Consider the following 19,823-nt stretch of genomic DNA (forward strand, 5'->3'; position numbering starts at 1 on the left):
GTGAAGTGCAGGTGGTGTAAAGTGTAAGGACTGGCATAAGGATCCCAGTTCAAGCCCCTGGCTCCTCACTTGTAGGGGTTTCGCGTCACAGGTGGTGAAGCAGGTCTGCAGGTGTCTGTCTTTCTCTCCCCCTGTCTGCCTTCCCTTCCTCTCTCCATTTCTCTCTGTCCTATCTAATGATGACATCAATAATAACAACAATAATAACTACAACAATGAAAACAACAGGGGCAACAAAAGGGAAAATAAAAAAAAGTGCTAGAGTCCTGCTCATACAGTACACATACATCATGTGGTTATTATTTGCTAAAATATTGATAATGATTGAGAGATCAATGTCAATTCCATGGAAAGAACACAGCATCCTTGAACTAGTAATGTGGTCTTTTTAATTAGTGACATAAAAGGAAAGAATGTACATGAGAGGTAAATAGGACATTGAATTCCATAGAAGGAAGAGAAAAATCTTTAGATATGCAGAGGAGTCAAAATTATCACTTGACTGGGTTCCAACATTAGAGGAAATCATTACTAAAGGTCTAGGTAGTTTCACATTAAAGTATTATAATGCAGCAATCAGGCAGGTGACTCAGCAGACAGAGTACAGGACTTGCATGTATGGGACTCTGGGTTCAATCCTCAACACAATATAGAGCACTGGGATTGTGCCTTTCCCTCTCTCATAAAATAGATAATGTGTTTAAATCATTACATTGCATAGACATATGAGAAAAATAAAAGAGTCCTAATTCTAAATGAATCAAGAAGAGGGAGTGGAGGAAAAAATTGTGTATCAATTCTTATCAAAAGCTACACCTCTAAATAGAAACTCTGGCACCAGGAAGGCAGTCTTGTTTCACCACCTTTAAACTGAGTATATGGCAAAATGCAAGGTATCTGAATATATGTGTGTGTGTTAGAAATGAGTTTTGTCCTAAATATTTGAGGCTAAGAACAGTATGAAGGTTAACTGATATCTCTAATTTAGAACTACAGAAAGGCAAGTGCTTCTCATGGAAGCATGGAAGAAATTGAGACCTGGCAAGATCCACAAGAAATTCGAAAGAAAAAGTCTATTTGGGGATGCTGACTTTTCTAGGGAATAACAATTCAATTTGCTCTATGAATTCTCCCCAGGAATACATCCAGGAGAATTGGACATTCTGCTTAATATCCGCCTTGCTGAGATAATGTTCTACCACAAAAGGCTCTTCTGAGAGCTCCCTTCACCTCCGTGTTCCTCAGGCTATAGATGATGGGGTTTAGCATTGGGGTAATAACTCCATACAGCATGGCGATGAGTCTGTCACTGGCTGGAGAGTGTTGGCTGGAGGAGGGACGAATATAAGTAAATATTGTTGTGCCATAGAACAAGCAGACCACCAGGAGGTGGGAGGCACAGGTGGAGAAAGCTTTGCGCTTCCCTTCCCCAGACTGGATCTTCAGGATGGTGGAGATGATATAGATGTAAGAGATGAAGGTGACCAGGTAGGCACCAACCCCCAAGACTCCTCCTATCACTAGAACCAGCATCTCTGCAACATACGTGGATGAACATGAGAGGGCCACAACTGGGGGGATGTCACAGTAGTATTGATTCACCTGATTGGACTTGCAGAAAGTCAGATTGAATGTAGCCACCGTGTGAATTAGAGAGTTGAGAAATCCTGCTGCCCAGATGCCCTCTGTCAGCTGGATACAGCGAACCCAGGTCATAATGAGGGTGTAATGGAGAGGAAAACAAATGGCCACATACCTATCATATGCCATGACAGCAAGAAGGAAGACTTCAGTTCCTGCCAGTGCCACAAGGAAATAGAGTTGCAAGGCACAGCCAACAAAGGAAATGTTGTTCTTCTCAGTCAAGAGGTTTTCCAGCATCTTTGGTACAGTGGCCGATGGACAGGATATGTCAAGGATAGACAGATTTGCCAAAAAGAAGTACATGGGTGTATGCAGTTTTTTTTCAATTCCAATGGCCAAGAGGATGGCCCCATTTCCCAGTAACGTGATTTGATAGATGAGGGCAAAGACCACAAAGAGAGGGTAACGCACTTCAGGAAGGTCAGAAAGACCTATGAGGGTAAACTGAGTCATGGTGGTGATATTGTAGGCCTCCATCTCCTCTCTCCACTGCCTTCTTTCTGAGGAGAATGGAGGCAAGACCAAGTTAAAGAAAAATGTCCAGGGCTTCCCAGAAGATGACGGACTGAGAAGCTGCTAGTGGCTGCGCTCTGACCACATCTGGAAACAGTAGGATTTTCTGCCTTTAGCAGGCCAGCCAATAAGGGGTCCTAGCGGCTACACCAAGGAGGTGACTATAACTTAATTTGGGTTAAGAATTAGAGTAGGGAAAAAAGGGGAAAAAAATTTTTTTCTTCCTTTTAATTTTCAAGCATACCTCCTTCCCGCCCCGCCCCCCATAACCAGTCCCTGGGGACCAGCTCCTAGCAGGAGCTCCTTTTCTTTACCAAATTCCTGCCCCACCAGGGAGTATCATTAATTCTAAGTCTATATCCTTCTGAAACCTCTGGCCTTTTTTCTTTCTAAGTAGCAAACCACCCCACCTCACCCCATATAGCTAATTAAATAATTAAGAATATATACAAAAAAAAAAAACCCTTTCCTTTCACTGCCCTTTTATGACTGTTATTTTTCTTATCTTTTTCTTTTTTCTCTCTCTATCTTTTTTTTTCTTTTCTTTTTCTCATTCTTGTCATCCCTTCTTCCTTAATCCTACAGCTTCCAAAGTCACAGCCCCCAGCCCGCACACAACAGTGTGCTTTTTGGAATTTACTGATACACATTTGGGAATTTCCTTTCACTGCTCTTTAATTACAGCTCTTTTTCTTATCTTTTCCCTTTCTCTCTCTCGTCTCTCTCTCTCTCTCTCTCTCTCTCTCTCTCTCTCTCTCTCTCTATTTTTTTAATCTTGTCATATACTTCTTCCTTCTTCTTTCCCTTTCTGAATTTGTGAATTATTTTGGGGAAGAAATCTGACTCAGAGTGGACTCTCTATGTGTGTATCTCTGCTCTAGTTCCCTTTCCCCTCTTGTTACACCTAGAATATACAGTGGATAATAGATTTGCATAACTGTCTATTCTTGCTATCCTTTCTTACTTTTCTCTTTCTTCACTGGGATTTGGTTACTATTTTTTCACGGATTGGAGAAATTGTTTGGCTAACTGGTAACGATTAAACTCCTTCAATACTTACTTCAGTTGCTACGGTTATTCCGGAGGTTGGTGAGTGCAATTGTCATAAAGGTATTTAGTACAGGGTTACTTGTACTCAAGACACAACAACTGAGAAACAACAGAGCATAAAAAAAGAAACACATAAATAAAAAAAAATGGGTAGATCAAAAACAAATAAAACTGCTAACCCAATGAATGAAGACAAGAGCCCAGAATAAACTAAAAATCAGCCAGAAGTAAACATAGATAAGAAAAGTATGCAAGCAATAATAAACTTATTAATCACAGAAATGAAAATGACATTTGAGGAAAGGAATGGCAGTATTAGGGAAACAATAGTTGAGACCCCCAAGGAAAATACTGATTATCTTGAGGCAATTAGAGAACTGAAAGCTGAAATAGCTGTAATGAAGAAAGAAGCTGAGGAAAGGGAAAACAGACTAACAGAAGCAGAAAACAGAATTAGTCAGACAGAGGATGATTTAGAGAAAACTAAGAAAGAGGTGAAAGAGCTAAAAAAGAGATTGAGAGACACTGAAAATAACAACATAGACATATGGGATGATCTCAAAAGAAGTAACATTCACATAATTGGCCTGCCAGAGGAAGAAAGAGAGTAAGGGGAAGCAAACATTCTACAGGAAATAATACAAGAAAAATTCCCAGACCTGAATAACAGAAAGGACATCAAGATTCAAGAGGCCCAGAGAGTACCAAACAGAATAAACTCAGACCTGAAGACAAAAAGACACATCATAGTCAAAATGAGAAGAAGTAAGGATAAACAAAGTATCCTAAAGGCTGCAAGAGAGAAACAAAAAGTCACATACAAGGGAAAACCCATAAGATTACCTGCAAACTTCTCCACTCAAACTCTAAAAGCCAGAAGGGAGTGGCAAGATATCTATCGAGCCCTGAGTGAAAAAGGGTTTCAACCAAGGATAATATATCCTGCTAGATTTTCATTCAAACTCGATGGAGGGATCAAAACCTTCTTAGATAAACAACAGTTAAAGGAGGCAACCATCACCAATCAGGCCCTGAAAGAGGTTCTAAAAGACATCTTATAAAGAAGAACATCACTATAATACTTGCAATATATCAGAACAAATTTTTTGAACAATGGCACTACAATACATTAAATCCATAATATCAATAAATGTCAGTGGCTGAAACTCACCCATCAAAAGGCACAGAGTGGGGCGATGGATCAGAAAACATAACCCAACCATATGCTGCTTGCAAGAATCCCATCTGTCACAACAAGATAAACACAGACTTAAAGTGAAAGGATGGAAAACTATCATACAGGTTAATGGACCACAAAAAAAGGGCAGGAACAGCCATTCTCATCTCAGACACGATAGATTTTAAATTAAATAAAGTAATAAAAGATAGGCAAGGACATTACATAATGATTAGGGAATCACTCAGCCAAGAAGACTTAACAATAATTAACATCTATGCACCCAATGAGGGACCATCTAAATACATTAAGCACCTACTGAAAGAATTTAAAAAATACATCAATAGTAATACAGTAATATGGGAGACTTCAATACCCCACTCTCACACTTAGTCAGATCAACAAAGCAGTGAACCAATAAAGATACAAGAGAATTGAATGAAGAGATTGACAGACTAGACCTCTTGGACATTTTCAGACTCCTCCGACCCACAAAACTTGAATAAACCTTCTTTTCAAATCCACATAACACATACTCAAGGATAGACCACATGTTAGGCCACAAAGATAGCATCAATAAATTCAAGAGCATTGAAATCATCCCAAGTATCTTCTCAGACCACAGTGGAGTAAAACTAACATTTAACAACAAACAGAAAATTATTAAAATACACAGAATTTGGAAACTAAACAACATGCTCCTTAAGAACCACTGGGTCAGAGACTCACTCAAGCAGGAAATTCAAATGTTCCTGGAAACTAATGAAAATGAAGACACAACCTATCAAAATATTTGGGACACAGCTAAGTCAGTATTGAGAGGGAAATTTATAACCATACCATCACATATTAAACACCAAGAAGAAGCTCAAATGAACGACCTTACTGCACACCTCAAGGACTTAGAGGAAGAGGAACAAAGGAACCCTAAAGCAACCAGAAGGACAGAAATCACTAAAGATAGAGCAGAAATAAACAACATCGAAAATAAAAGAACCATACAAAAGATCAATGAAGCCAAATGTTGGTTCTTTGAAAGATTAAACAAAATTGACAAACCATTAGCCAGACTCACCAAACAAAAAAGAGAAAAGACTCAAATTAATAGAATTGTAAACGATGGAGGAGATATCACAACTGACACCAAAGAATCCAGAGAATCCCGTGAAACTTCTATAAAGAACTATATGCCACCAAGCTAGAGAATCTGGAAGAAATGGAAAAATTCCTAGAAACCTATGCACTTCCAAAACTGAACCAAGAAGAACTACAAAATCTAAATGCACCAATCACAGACAAAGAAATTGAACCCCTTATTAAGAATCTCCCCAACAACAAAAGTCCTGGACCAGATGGCTTCACAAACGAATTCTACAAAACTTTCAGGAAACAGTTAATACCCATACTTCTTAAGCTATTCCATAAGATTGAAGAAACAGGAATACTCCCTTCCACCTTCTATGAAGCCAACATCACCCTGATACTAAAAGCTGACAGGGACAGAACAAAAAAGGAAAACCACAGACCAATATCTCTGATGAACATAGATGCCAAAATATTAAACAAGATCTTGGCCAACCAGATACAGCAACATATCAAAAAGATTGTTCATCATGACCAAGTGGGATTCATCCCAGGAATGCAAGGCTGGTACAACATCTGTAAGTCAATCAATGTCATTCACCACATCAATAAAAACAAAGCCAAAAACCAGATGATTATCTCAATAGATGCAGAGAAAGCCTTTGACAAAATCCAACATCTATTCATGCTCAAAACTCTACAAAAAATGGGAATAGATGGGAAATTCCTCAAGATAGTGGAGTCTATATACAGCAAACCTACAGCCAACATCATACTCAATGGACAGAAGCTGAAAGCATTACCCCTCAGATCAGGGACTAGACAGGGATGTCCACTGTCACCGTTACTCTTTAACATAGTATTGGAAGTTCTTGCCATAGCAATCAGGCAAGAGAAAGAAATCAAAAGAATACAGATTGGAAGGGAAGAAGGCAAGCTCTCACTATTTGCAGATGATATGATAGTATACATAGAAAGGCCTAAAGAATCCAGCAGAAAACTATTGGAAGGTATTAGGCAATATAACAAGGTATCAGGCTACAAAATCAATGTACAAAAATCATTGGCATTTCTTTATGCAAACACTAAAATTGAAGAAGAAGACATCCAGAAATCACTCCCATTTACTGTTTTAGCAAAATCAATCAAATACCTAGGAATAAAGTTGACCAAAGAAGTGAAAGACTTGTATGCTGAAAACTATGAGTTACTCAAGGAAATAGAAACTGATACCAAGAAATGGAAAGATATCCCATGCTCATGGATTGGAAGAATAAATATCATCAAAATGAGTATTCTCCCCAGAGCCATATACAAATGTCATGCAATACCCATCCAAGTTCCACCAAGCTTCTTTAAGAGAATAGAACAAACACTACAATCATTAATCTGGAACCTGAAAACACCTAGAATTGCCAAAACCATCTTGAGGAAAAGAAACAGAAATGGAGGCATCACACTCCCAAACCTTAAACTATATTATAAAGCCATCATCATCGAAAAACAGCATGGTACAGGAACAAAAATAGGCACACAACCAGTGGAACAGAATTGAAAGCCCAGAAATAAAACCCCACACCTATGGGCATCTAATCTTTGATAAGGGGACCCAAAGGATTAAATGGAAAAAGGAGGTTCTCTTCAATAAATGGTGTTGGGAAAACTGGGTTGTAACGTGCAGAAGAATGAAATTGAACCACTTTATCTCACCAGACACAAAAATCTACTCCAAATGGATCAGAGACCTAGATGTCAGACCAGAAACAATCAAATACTTAGAGGAAAACAATGGTAAAACACTTTCTCACCTAAACCTCAAGGACATCTTTGATGAATCAAACCCAACTGCAAGGAAGACTAAAGAAGAAACAAGCCAATGGGACTACATCAAATTGAAAAGCTTCTGCACATCCAAAGAAACTTTTAAACAAACAGAGAGACCCCTCACAGAATGGGAGAAGATCTTCACATGCCAGACATCAGACAAGAAACTAATCACCAAAATATATAAAGAGCTCAGCAAACTTAGCACCAAAAAAGCAAATGACCCCATCCACAAATGGGCAGAGGATATGAACAAAACATTCACTACAGAGGAGATCCAAAAGGCTAACAAACATATGAAAAACTGATCTAGGTCACTGATTGTCAGAGAAATGCATATTACGACAACACTAAGATACCACCTCACTCCTGTAAGAATGGCATAGATCAAAAAGGACAGCAGCAACAAATGCTGGAGAGGTTGTGGGGACAGAGGAACCATTTTACATTGCTGGTAGGAATGTCAATTGGTACAGCCTCTGTGGAGAGCAGTCTGGAAAACTCTCAGAAGGCTAGACATGGACCTTCCATATGATCCAGTAATTCCTCTCCTGGGGATATACACCAAGGACTCCATAACACCCAACCAAAAAGAGATGTGTACTCCTATGTTCATAGCAGCACAATTCATATTAGCTAAAACCTGGAAGCAACCCAGGTGCCCAACACCAGATGAGTGGCTGAGAAAGCTATGGTATATATACACAATGGAATACTATGCAGCTATCAAGAACAATGAACCCACCTTCCCTGACCCATCTTGGACAGAGCTAGAAGGAATTATGTTAAGTGAACTAAGAAATATAAAGATGAGTATGGGATGATTCCACTCATCAACAGAAGTTGAGTAAGAAGATCTGAATGGGAAACTAAAAGCAGGACCTGATCAAATTGTAAGTAGGGCAACAAAGTAAAAACCCTGTGGTGAGGGGTAGACATGCAGCTTCCTGGGCCAGTGGGGGGTGGGAGTGGGTGGGAGGGATGGGTCACAGTCTTTTGGTGGTGGGAATGGTGTTTATGTACACTCCTAGCAAAATGTAGACATATAAATCACTATTTAATTAATATGAGAGGGGGGAAATCAATTGTATGTCTCAAAGTTTTTCAAAACTCAAACTGAATCTTTTTAATAAATAGACTGTGTATTTGATATGCGGACTCTCTCAAAAGCCTAGACCAAGCAGATTAGAAGCATCCAATAGCACAGCTATATATAAGATACTGAATACCGTACAGCAAACCATAACAAAAGGACTTTTCAAAGTTAACCCAATTACCAATTAATGTGATGATAACATTAACTATCGATTGTCTTTTTGAACCCTAAGACAGCAGGAACCTCACATCTCCACTATAGAGCCCCTACTTCCCCCAGTCCTGGAACCCTTGAATAGGGCCCACTTTCCCGTATGCGTCTCCCAATCCATACCAAATAATATTGCATCCGCCGATCACAACCTATCCAATGCAACGATTGCCACCTCAACATGCTTCACCTCAGACTGTGTCCAGAGACTTCACGTGTGGAATGACAACGCTTCAGCTTCATTACTCGGGTGAGACCTTTCCTTTCATAGTATACTCTAATTCCATCGCAGGTGGTTCACTTTCTAACAAAGTCCCATAACCTAGATATACACTAGTTTCTGTGAGAGAGAGCTTATGTTCACATGTATCCATAAACTACTGCAAAATATATACCTGAAAGCAGAAGTACACTAGAGTTTGCAGTGAGTACCTCCCTAACACTTCCTCTCCACTATTCCAAGCTTTGGGTCCATGATTGCTCAACAATTTGTTTGGCTTCGTATGTTAGCTCTCTTTTCAATCACCAGGTTCCAGATGCCATCAGGATGCTGGCCAGGCTTCCCTGAATTGAAGACCCCACCAATGTGTCCTGGAGCTCAGCTTCCCCAGAGACCCACCCTACTAGGGAAAGAGAGAGGCAGACTGGGAGTATGGACCGACCAGTCAACGCCCATGTTCAGCGGGGAAGCAATTACAGAAGCCAGACCTTCTACCTTCTGCAACCCTCAGTGACCCTGGGTCCATACTCCCAGAGGGACAGAGAATGGGAAAGCTATCAGGGGAGTGGGTGGGTTGTGGAGATTGGGTGGTGGGAATTGTGTGGAGTTTTACCCCTCCTACCTTATGGCTTTGTTAATTAATCCTTTCTTAAATAAAAAAAAAGGATTAACCATCAAAAAAAAAAAAAAGAATTCTTAGTCTACAGTTAAATTAAATGTCAAGACACATTTGGGCCTGAAAAGATAAATAAAAGGTTATAAGTGTCATAAAAATATGTCCAAGAGCCTAGGGATGATAAATTTGGAAAATAGTTGATTCAGGCTGCTGCTGAATTTTTATGTTAATCTGATTATAATTAGAGATCTCACTTACTAGAATTTCTGTTAAAAGTTTCCTGTAATTGAGTAAATTGTTTTGGAAACATATCCTAAATGAGAACACTATACAAGCAATAAAAATAAGTGAAATTATTCCACCTGCGAGTGTGTGAAAAAGCTTGAGGATATTATGGTAAGTAAAATAAATCAAAAGGCAAAAGGCAGAAGAAATAAAGAAAATGAACTGATAAAAACTAAGCAGAAACAGAGTGTCAGGCTCTTGACCACTGAGTATTAAGTATCACATGGACTTGGTAGAAAGATTTGATTGGCTGATTGGTTGATAATGGATTGTGACTGGGCATTAGGCAGTAGTCATGGTGTGATATTGTGGTGCTGAGATAACTGTACAGCTGAGATGTAGTATTACACACCAAATATGGACCTCAGTTTAACTAATCTGTGGTCATGATATTCTGGTCAATAATCATTCCCAGCCTTCATGATCTAAATATCTTTTCCTGTACTATCTCAATTCCAAATGTTTTGAAAGCTGTATATTACTCCTTAGTATGTAAACTGATAAATGTGCACAATCCGAAGTCAGATAACACAAATATATTTATCCAAATAATCTTTGAATCATGAGAATCAGTTGAAGTAAAGCATTTCTATAGGTAAGGAAAGAATACTGAGATGAATTTTAAAATTTCCTTTTATTTCTAATTATTTTGACAGGAAGATGAGACTGGAGAGATAGATAGCATAATGGTTACATTAAAGCCTTTTATGCACCATTAGTCTCAAGTTTAATCCTCAGCACTACCATAAACCAGAACAGAGTACTGTTCTGGTAAAAAAATAGTAACAATAATAAAATAAAAATAAAAATAATAAATAAAAAATTTTCCACAAAAGGAGAGTTAACAAAATTAAATGAGTTGGAAAATCATAAATAAAATCTTGCCTGATAATGTCTTAATGTGGCCCAAACAATTTTTTTAAATCCTTATAAAAATGAATGATGAAAGTAATACCAACAAAACAAAATTTACATGCACAAATAGAAAAAAATCACTTTCTGTCATTTTCCCACCATTTATTCTTTTTCTTTTTTTCTGTGCAGTATTACAGTAGGCGTCTCGAGTCTCCTTGGGAAATACTCTTCTTCCCTTAGGTATCACCTGTCTATGACTGTTTCAGAAAAATATCTGCTATTATTGATGATACTTAGGTAATAAAACAGGAAATAAAACTTCCAGAAAAACCACAGTTTGGATATAATTATTTCATCATTCAGAGAGGTTTGGTGAATACAGTATAAAGATTGAAATAAACATCTTTTTTTTTCTAATCCTGTTATTATAAATTACCAGGGAGGGGAGAGATAGTGAGAGGAAGAGAGAGAGAGAGAGACAGAGAGAGAAATAGAGAGAGAAGAGAGAAAGAGTCTCTGCATCACTGTGGGACATAGGGTTCCAGGAATTAGGATCTCATACTGAGTATTTTTAAGGGCTGATGAGACATCATAATGATTATGCAAAAGGCTTTCATGTATGAGGCCCTGAGGTCCCAGGTTCAATCTGTTACCACCATAAACCATCACTGAGCAGTGCTCTTGTCTTTCTCTCTTTATCTTCCTATATATTGATCTCATTACAAATAAATAAATAAAATACTTAAAAAAAAAACCCTGCTCATCTATGCTTTTGAAGAAACTCAGGATTTTGAATCTGAGACCCAGTAGCTTCAGGCATGAAAATATTTCCTATAACCTCTACGCTATCTTCCCAGATCTGAACCTCATGTTTTTGTTGTTATTGTTGCTTTATTTTGTTTTTTGCTTTTTGCATTCTTTTTTCACTTTAATTTTTTTTATTCATAAAAAGGAAACATTGACAAAACCATAGGATAAGAAGGGTACAACTCCACACAGTTCCCACCGCCGGATCTCTATTGGGGAGGTTTACTGATTTACAGTAAAGTTACTGACAGTTGGGTAAAAATTTATTATTTTACCATAATAGGTGTCTGCAAAACACTCATCCCCTTCTTAGCTCCTTTACCACCATTATGTACCTGGACCTCAAAGCACACCCTCCCCAAAACCCTCCTACCCTCCTTCCCCATGGTTTTTTTTGCTGGAACTACTGAGGTCCACGTGTCTACATCTTTGTATAACAATATTCTGAGAATAAATCAGTAAATGTTAATTTGTAAATTTACTATTAAAAGCAAAATCAACATGTTGAGACAATAAATGTTAATTCACAATTAAAATATCATTGTCAGTGCTGGGTGGTGGTGTACCTGGTTGAGCGCACATATTACAGTGTACAAAGACCCAGGTTCGAGCTCCCAGTCCCCACTTGCAGAGGGAAAGCTTTGCAAGTTGTGAAGCAGTACTGCAGGTATCTCTGATCTCTCCCTCTCTATTACACCCTACCTTCTCTATTTCTGGCTTTTTCTATCCAATAAATAAAGATAATTTTAAAAATTTAAAGAAAAATCTCATTGCCCTTTACAGGGAAATATTAAATATTATTTCACTTAAATATTATTTCACTCATCTTTGTGAGCAAAAGTTACTAAAAAATAGGTAAAAAAAACATTTTGATAAACTCAGCAGCTGATTCTACAACAGATTATATAGCTAATATGCATCCTTGAAAAAATAATGTTTTCCCTTAATTTTGTACTTTCTTGCTCATATTTGTTAAGCCTGACATAAGATCTTCATTTATAGAAAATACAATTGTTAACTTGAATAGAAAAATGTTATTTATATTGCTCACCTTCTCTACCGAGCCAAACATAGTGATCTTAGATATTTTAGCATCTAATTTGAAAGAGGGGTCTTCTTTTGTTGGAGGTTGCTAAGCACATATACTACAACATTACTAGACTCCAATAGGGCAGTCTGCTACCTGATTTGTGGGATTGTTTGGTGCAGATACAAATTTTTGATGACACTGAGAACATACCCTGAACAGCTCTTTCTCATAAAATAATCAAGTATATTGCTAATCAAGCAAAGACTGTATGTCAAGAATTACATTTCTATGATACATTACTCAGAAATCAAGTTTCTTTATGAATTATAGGACTTACCTTTTTAGATATGGCCAAAAACAAGTGATATAAAATCTTTTCTTTTCAGCAAATTGTTATTTCAAGTGTACACTATATGGCCAAAAAAGGAAAAGTGTTAAATTAATCAAAAATAGTCACAGGTAATTTTTTAGATCTTAATATAATTCAAAGCTCATTAGTTAGTACACTTGTATCACAGAAGCTGATTTTCAATTTTTCTTTAAAGATGGATAATTTTCTTTTTAAAATTTTTTAATATTTATTCCCTTTTCTTGCCCTTTTTTGTAGTGATTGATGTCGTCGTTGTTGGATAGGACAGAGAGAAGTGGAGAGAGGAGGGGGAGACAGAGGGGGGAGAGAAAGACCCCTGCAGACCTGTTTCACCTCTTGTGAAGCGACTCCCCTGCAGGTGGGGAGCCCGGGGCTCGAACCGGGATCCTTATGCCAGTCGACCTTTGCGCCACCTGTGCTTAACCTGCTGAGCTACAGCCCGACTCCCAAGATGGATAATTTTCATGTAAACTGTAACATCCATAAAGATATTTCACCTGCATAAAGATCTCGGTTTGAGCCCCCTGGCTCCCCAACTGCAGAGGGTTCGCTTCACAGGTGGTGAAACAGGTCTGCAGGTGTCTATTTTTCTCTCCCCACTCTGTATTTGCCTCCTCTCTCCGTTTCTCTCTGTCCTATACAACAATGATGACACCAGTAACAACAACAATAATAATTACAACAACAATAAAAAGGATATTTTATAATGTTGCCTTTATTCTTTTATGTCCATTCCTTTATTTTTGCCTGTATAGATTTTCCAAAACTATACTCTTACTCAGTTTCATAATATGTTCTGATACCTTAATTCTTTCTTACTGAAGCTCTGCTGACTTGAAATAAAAACAGTCATTTTACTTTTCTTTCATCTACATTGAAGAAGTGTGGTGTAGTTAAAATCCAACTTTAATAACATCCTTGAATTTTGATCCATACTTCCAGTGGGATTAAGAATAGGGAAGTTTCCAGTGTAGCAGATGGGACACAGAACTCGGGTTGTGGGAACTATAAGGAATTATACCCTGTTATCTTACAATACTGTTAAAATTATTATATAACTAATAAAATTTTAATAACATTCTATAAATGAAAAAAAAACAAATAGAGATTTAGAACACATTAGTTATTACCAAGAGACAAGAGTAATCAAGAAAGGCCTCAAGTTGAATATCCCCAACTGCATTGTGACAAGTCTATTTCTTTTCAGACTTAGGAATTCATTTATAAGGACATGATTTCAGATCGGTGAGTCAGACTTTACATCAGATATAGCAGTGTTTCACATACAGATACAATTCTATTGGCACACACACAATTCATAACTGGAACTAATTTATGTTAGCAGTTATTCTGACTCCAATGCCCTAATATTTAAAATTTTACCCTTTGAAACTCATTTAGAACATAATTTTAACTTGGTTCTTAAAGTTGCACATTTTCACATTATATTAACATCTTTACAGACATAATTTAATTAGCTTAAAATTCTAAATTTAACATACAATTTCCTTGCTCTTTCAAATTCAGAGGTTTCATTGTTCATGGAAAGTTTCAGTAAAAACAGAAATAATATAAGCAATACCAGCATTAGTAAATAATAGCAAACATCTCACTCTTATATAGGCCACTATCATTCTATAGTTTGTAGAATGCTCACTTTTCCCTTAGGGGGGAAGCAATAATAAGGTCTCTAGAGTGAATATTCTTCTCTTCTACATAGCCCTAAATTGCTACCAGCTATAGTATGAACACTTATTTTTATAGGGAACTTCTGGGAATTTCTTAATATACTGCTACTATTACTTGGCATTTGTTTATTTTTTCTTTTCTTTTTTATTGACTTAATAATGATAAACAAGACTATAAAATAAGAGGGATACAATTCCACACAATCCTCACCACCAGAGTTCCACAGCTCACGCCCTCTATTCTTTTGCCCTCTGGGAGCATGGACCCAGGATCATTATGGCATAAAGAATGTGGAAAGTCTGACTTCTGTAATTGCTTCTCTGGTGGACATGGGCCTTGGAAGGTCGATCCACACTCCCAGCCTATTTCTGTTTTTCTCTAGTGGGGCAGGGCTCTGGAGAGGTGTATGGTCCAAGACAGACGTCTGCCCAGGGACGTCATGGTAGCATGTCATGGTAGCATCTGCAACTTGATGGCTGAAAAGCAGCAAGATGTAAAGCAGAAAAAATTGTTTAATAATCAGGAACCTAAAGGTAAGAATAGAGCAGATGAGACTGGGGGTCTCCATTTTGGAAAAAGCTAGGAAGTATATTTTTGTTATATTCCAAGAGCCCATTACTTTACTGTTTTTCCTGAGCCTGACAGCTAACATGCAGGTGGGTTAAAGGTACTGTATGGGGAGATGATGTCAGAGTTGGAAATGGGAATAGAAAGCTGGATCAGGGAAGAGTATAGCTCCCAAATACGGAAAAATTATATAAATATTAACTGTAAACCCCATAAAACTGATCTGGGACTCATATTCAGCATAGGATCCTGTGTAACCTCTGCATTTCAGTAGGTCTGAGCTCATATTCCCTGGTCATAACTGGGAACAATTCAGGCTGCCCTCATTTCAGGACCAGTCTTCTTGGAGTGGCAGACTATGTTGACCCAGCCTCCCTTCAGAGATTGGGGCAATCCCAACCATTGTTCTTCCACACTGAAGGAAAGGTCCTATAGAGGCCCACAAGGATGCCTACTATGCTGTTCCTGATGGAGATGACCAGTGATGATGGAGAGAGGGGTCTCTTAGAGGTCTAAGTCCATCATGTCTAATGGGAATTCCAGTGTTACCTGACTAGGGCCCCGGATGATGGAGAGGCCTAGTAATGACCAAAAGGGCCATCCTTAAAGTGTGAAGGTCTCTTGCCTTCATCCAGCTTTTGTAGTCCTTACTTTATCTAACAGGGTTAGTTCTGTAGTTGAGGGAAATTAAATAAGAAATAGGTGAGGAGGGTATCTAGGTCTAAGTGGAAACTATTTGATTAAGTACTTTATGGTCTCATTTTTAGGTCTATGTGCTTGCTGCAGTTATTGAGTCACTGCAAACTATTGTGCATGTTTACTTTAAGGTATATATTTCCCCCCAACTTATGAATACATGCACACATGCGTTCTATCTCATGGGCCCTATTCTATATGTAGATTCTATGGCTTGGTTAGGAAGTGGAATTAAGTCCTATGAGCGAATAAAGGTATCACTAAGAGTTATAGAGCTGAAAGGTTGGCATTTTAGGCCTGCTGTCCCTGGACACAATCTGAAGTGAAATGTGTTGCAGTGGCACTGGTTATGTTGATTTAGTGAGGTCAGTAGATGCACTACAAAATGGTCTGGATCAAGAGAAATATAAAGAAAAACAAGCCATGCTCCAGAGTCTGGGAGAAATATGGATTTTATAAAGAATGGGGAAGGTTCCTGCTGTCTTAGGGTTTAAGAAGGCAATAGATATTGTTATAACCAAGTTATTTGAGAATTTGGCTAACTTTGAAAATCCTATAGTTAGGATTTGCTGGTTCATACAAGACTTCACCATGATTTATGTCATTTAATGCTATTTACAAATAGTTGTATCATATACTGGCAAGATCATTTGCTTCTGGTCTCCCCAGTCTAAGATTATAGGTGATTTAATGTTTCAAAGATAATTTCATTATTAGGAATGTACTAATGATTTAAGCCCACTGTTAAAATTCAATCAGGTTACAAATGTGAAACCTTAAAGTGCCTAGATTGAAGGAATGTATACTCAGAACTGGGATCTAAGAATCAAAATAGTTGAGACATCCAATCTATTTATCCCCTCTCATATTGATTAAATAGTGATTTATAAAACAATATGTTAATAGGAGTGTATATTAACACTATTCTCACCACCAAAGGTCTGTGTCTTACCACATCCCCTAGAGTGAAGCTGATAATCTGCCTTCCCATATCATGAGCTTTTTTTTTACTTTGGTGCAATACTCCAAACTCAGTCAAATTATGCTTTGCATTTCCTTTTCTGTTCTTCTTATATGTCCCTAAACCTCTCCCCCCACACACACACATAAAGACACTCTATAGTCTGCCTTTGTCAGAGCCTGTTAGTTTGAAATAATGATAAAATTTGGGAGTCAGGTTGTAGTGCAACAGGTTAAGCACACGTGGCACAAAGCGCAATGACCAGAGTAAGGATCCAGATATGAGCCCTGTCTCCCCACTTGTAGGGGAGTCGCTTCACAAGCGGTGAAGCAGGTCTGTAGGTGTCTATCTTTCTCTCCCCCTCTTTCTTCACCTTGTCTCTCCATTTCTGTCTGTCCTATCCAACAACGATGACAACAACAGCAACAATAACTACAACAGCAATAAAAAACGATAAGGGCAACAAAAGGGAAAATAAACTAACTAATTAATTAAAAAACATTAAAAAAGAAATAATTTAGGTTCTACAGTGGAAATGTGAGGTTCCTGCTGTCCTAGGGTTTGAGAAGACAATGGATAGTAACTGTTATCATCACATTATTTGGTAATTGGGATTGCTTTCAAAAGTCCCTTTGTTAGACATACAGTCAATTTTTCCCTTTCTCACTATTAATAAATAAATATATAAATCACTAATATATATATATATATTATATAAATATAATAAGATAATATAAATAAATAAAAAATAAAATATAAATAAAATAAGATTATATATATATTGATATATATATAATATATATCACTAATATATAAATCACTATTAATTAAATAGTGATTTATATTACTACAATTTAATAGGTGTGTACATAAACACCATTCCCATCACCAAAAGATTGTGTCCCATCACACCCATCCACCCCCCGCCAGCCTGGAGCTCAGCTTACCGAGAGACTCACCCTTCTAGGGAAAGAGAGAGGAAGAATGGGAGTATGGATCGACCAGTCAAAGCCCATGTTCAGCGGGAAAGCAATTACAGAAGCCAAACCTCCCACTTTCTGCAACCCACAATGACCCTGGGTCCACGCTCCCAGAGGGATAGAGAATGGGAAAGTTTGGGGAGGGGATGGGATATGGAGATTATGTGGCAGGAATTGTGTGGAATTGTACCCCCCCATCCTATGATTTTGTTAATGTCTCCTTTCTTAAATAAATAAATTAAGTTAAAAAAAGAAATAATGATAAAATCAACCAATGGGAAAGTCACACACTTTCCTTAGCATCAAAAGTTCTTTATCCTAACCCTTAAGGAATAACCAAAATCATCCTTGATATTCTTCTGCCAATTTCCTGATGCTCCTTCCTAAGCATAGGGCTGCCTTGCTTGGATCAAGGCAGAAGAAACTTTGAAATCATGCTACCGTACTTGTCTCCAATCTAGAATTAGAATTGATCTGTTACTTGCTATAAAGCTTCTATTATTGAAGATACAGGGTAAAACATACCTCCTTTGATGTACCTGGTGGTAGGACTGTGCACCACATGGAGGCACATACATAAGTACAATGCACTATGATCTACGTAGGATTCCCTTTGTTTCTGCTACTCTGCCTTTCTCTGAAGTATATCTCAGAGTGTATTGACTGGCGGGTGAAGAACTTGATGGTTGGAACAGTTTTATTCTAAAACTGGGAAGTTCCTTTGCCCAAGGTGCTGTATAAAGAAGGTGCCCTTCTTTCCCAAGTGTAGCAAATACACTTGCCTCCTCTGCCATGACTTTTAACAATTAACCCTGGTTTCCACTGAAAGATTGTGGCTTGAGTGGTATTCCTAAATCCACAGCACCATTTCCCAACACTAACATGCCATTCATGGTAGAAGTTAAGAAATATACAGAAAATTAAATAAGAAACAGTAACAGGGAGAACTAAGGGCTCAATAATTGAGGCTGACTCCAGTGAAATTTTGGATTCTAATATTGGTAAATATCTCTGTGCACCTGAGGTGATGTTGATATGCCAAGAGAATGACATGATAAAACTCAGGGTGAACAGTGGAAACAAACAGATATGTATTTGCATAATATAGCTGTTACATTTTTTTCTGTGATATCCTCTCCATTTCATCTAGCATTTTGTATGTAATGTGTAGGTGATGATTCAAAGAAATTTTAAATTTCTTTTTCATAAATAATGTCATTAAAATAAGGAAAATGCAAAGAAAAACATGTTTAGTTTGTAGCTTTTGTATCTTCTATATAGCTGTTGTATGCCATTCCTCTATATGAATTACTAAAGTACATTAATCCATGCAATGTGGAAAAAATACTTGAGTTTTTTCTTCTTTTTCTTTTCCATTTCCTTACTTCTTAAAAATAATGATGGTTCTGGGGGTCAGGCAGTAGCGTAGCGGGTTAAGCTCACATGGCACAAAGCGCAAGGACCAGTGTAAGGATCCCAGTTCGAGCCCTGGCTCCCCACCTGCAGGGGAGTCAATTCACAGGTGGTGAAGCAGGTCTGCAGGTGTCTTTCTCTTCCCCTCTCTGGTTTCCCCTCCTCTTTCCATTTCGCTCTGTCCTATCCAACAACAGTGACATCATCAACAATAATAACTACAACAACAATAAAAACAAGGGCAACAAAAGGGAAAATAAATAATAAAACATTTTTTAAAAGAATGAATGATAGTTCTAAAGATTCTAGGAAATGTCTTTTGGGTGGCATACACATATGTTTCTGTTGGGTAAATATGTAGAGCATAGAATTATTTTTAGAGTAAACAATCTATCTACCAAGCAAGTTCTGACCTACATTTTTTCTCATATAAAACCTTAGTGTGTTTCACATACATGGTAACACTTAGCATTATCACTGATTTTGATCTTTCTGGTGGGGTTATGCTAGGTTCTCACTGTGGGTTTAAATACCATTCCTTCAGATCTAGAGAAGTCAGATTCAAAATTAATGATGTTAATACCGTGCCCACATATATCCATTACTTCCAGAATGACAGAATCTTACCATAATTCTTCATGAATCTCATAGATACTTGCATCTAGTCATAGGAACCTCCTGAGCTGGACAGAATTGGGGTTTAATTCCCTCAGGGGAAAAATAAACATGTACAACGT

At 37.7% G+C, this 19,823-nt stretch overlaps 1 protein-coding gene across 1 annotated transcript; it reads right to left on the reverse strand.

Annotated features, from left to right (window-relative positions):
- Window positions 1-1,167: 1,167 nt before the first annotated feature.
- LOC103127591 (olfactory receptor 5V1-like) lies at window positions 1,168-2,121 on the reverse strand. Its single transcript, XM_007538484.1, has one exon. The coding sequence runs from the start codon at window positions 2,119-2,121 to the stop codon at window positions 1,168-1,170; it is 954 nt and encodes a 317-aa protein (XP_007538546.1).
- Window positions 2,122-19,823: the final 17,702 nt, after the last annotated feature.

Source organism: Erinaceus europaeus, chromosome 9, assembly GCF_950295315.1.
Source record: "Erinaceus europaeus chromosome 9, mEriEur2.1, whole genome shotgun sequence".
Taxonomy (NCBI): Eukaryota; Metazoa; Chordata; class Mammalia; order Eulipotyphla; family Erinaceidae; genus Erinaceus; species Erinaceus europaeus.

What these genes read in the sequence shown, in the direction of transcription:
- LOC103127591 (XM_007538484.1), bottom strand. Translation starts at nt 2,121, where the DNA reads ATGGAGGCCTACAATATCACCACCATGACTCAGTTTACCCTCATAGGT.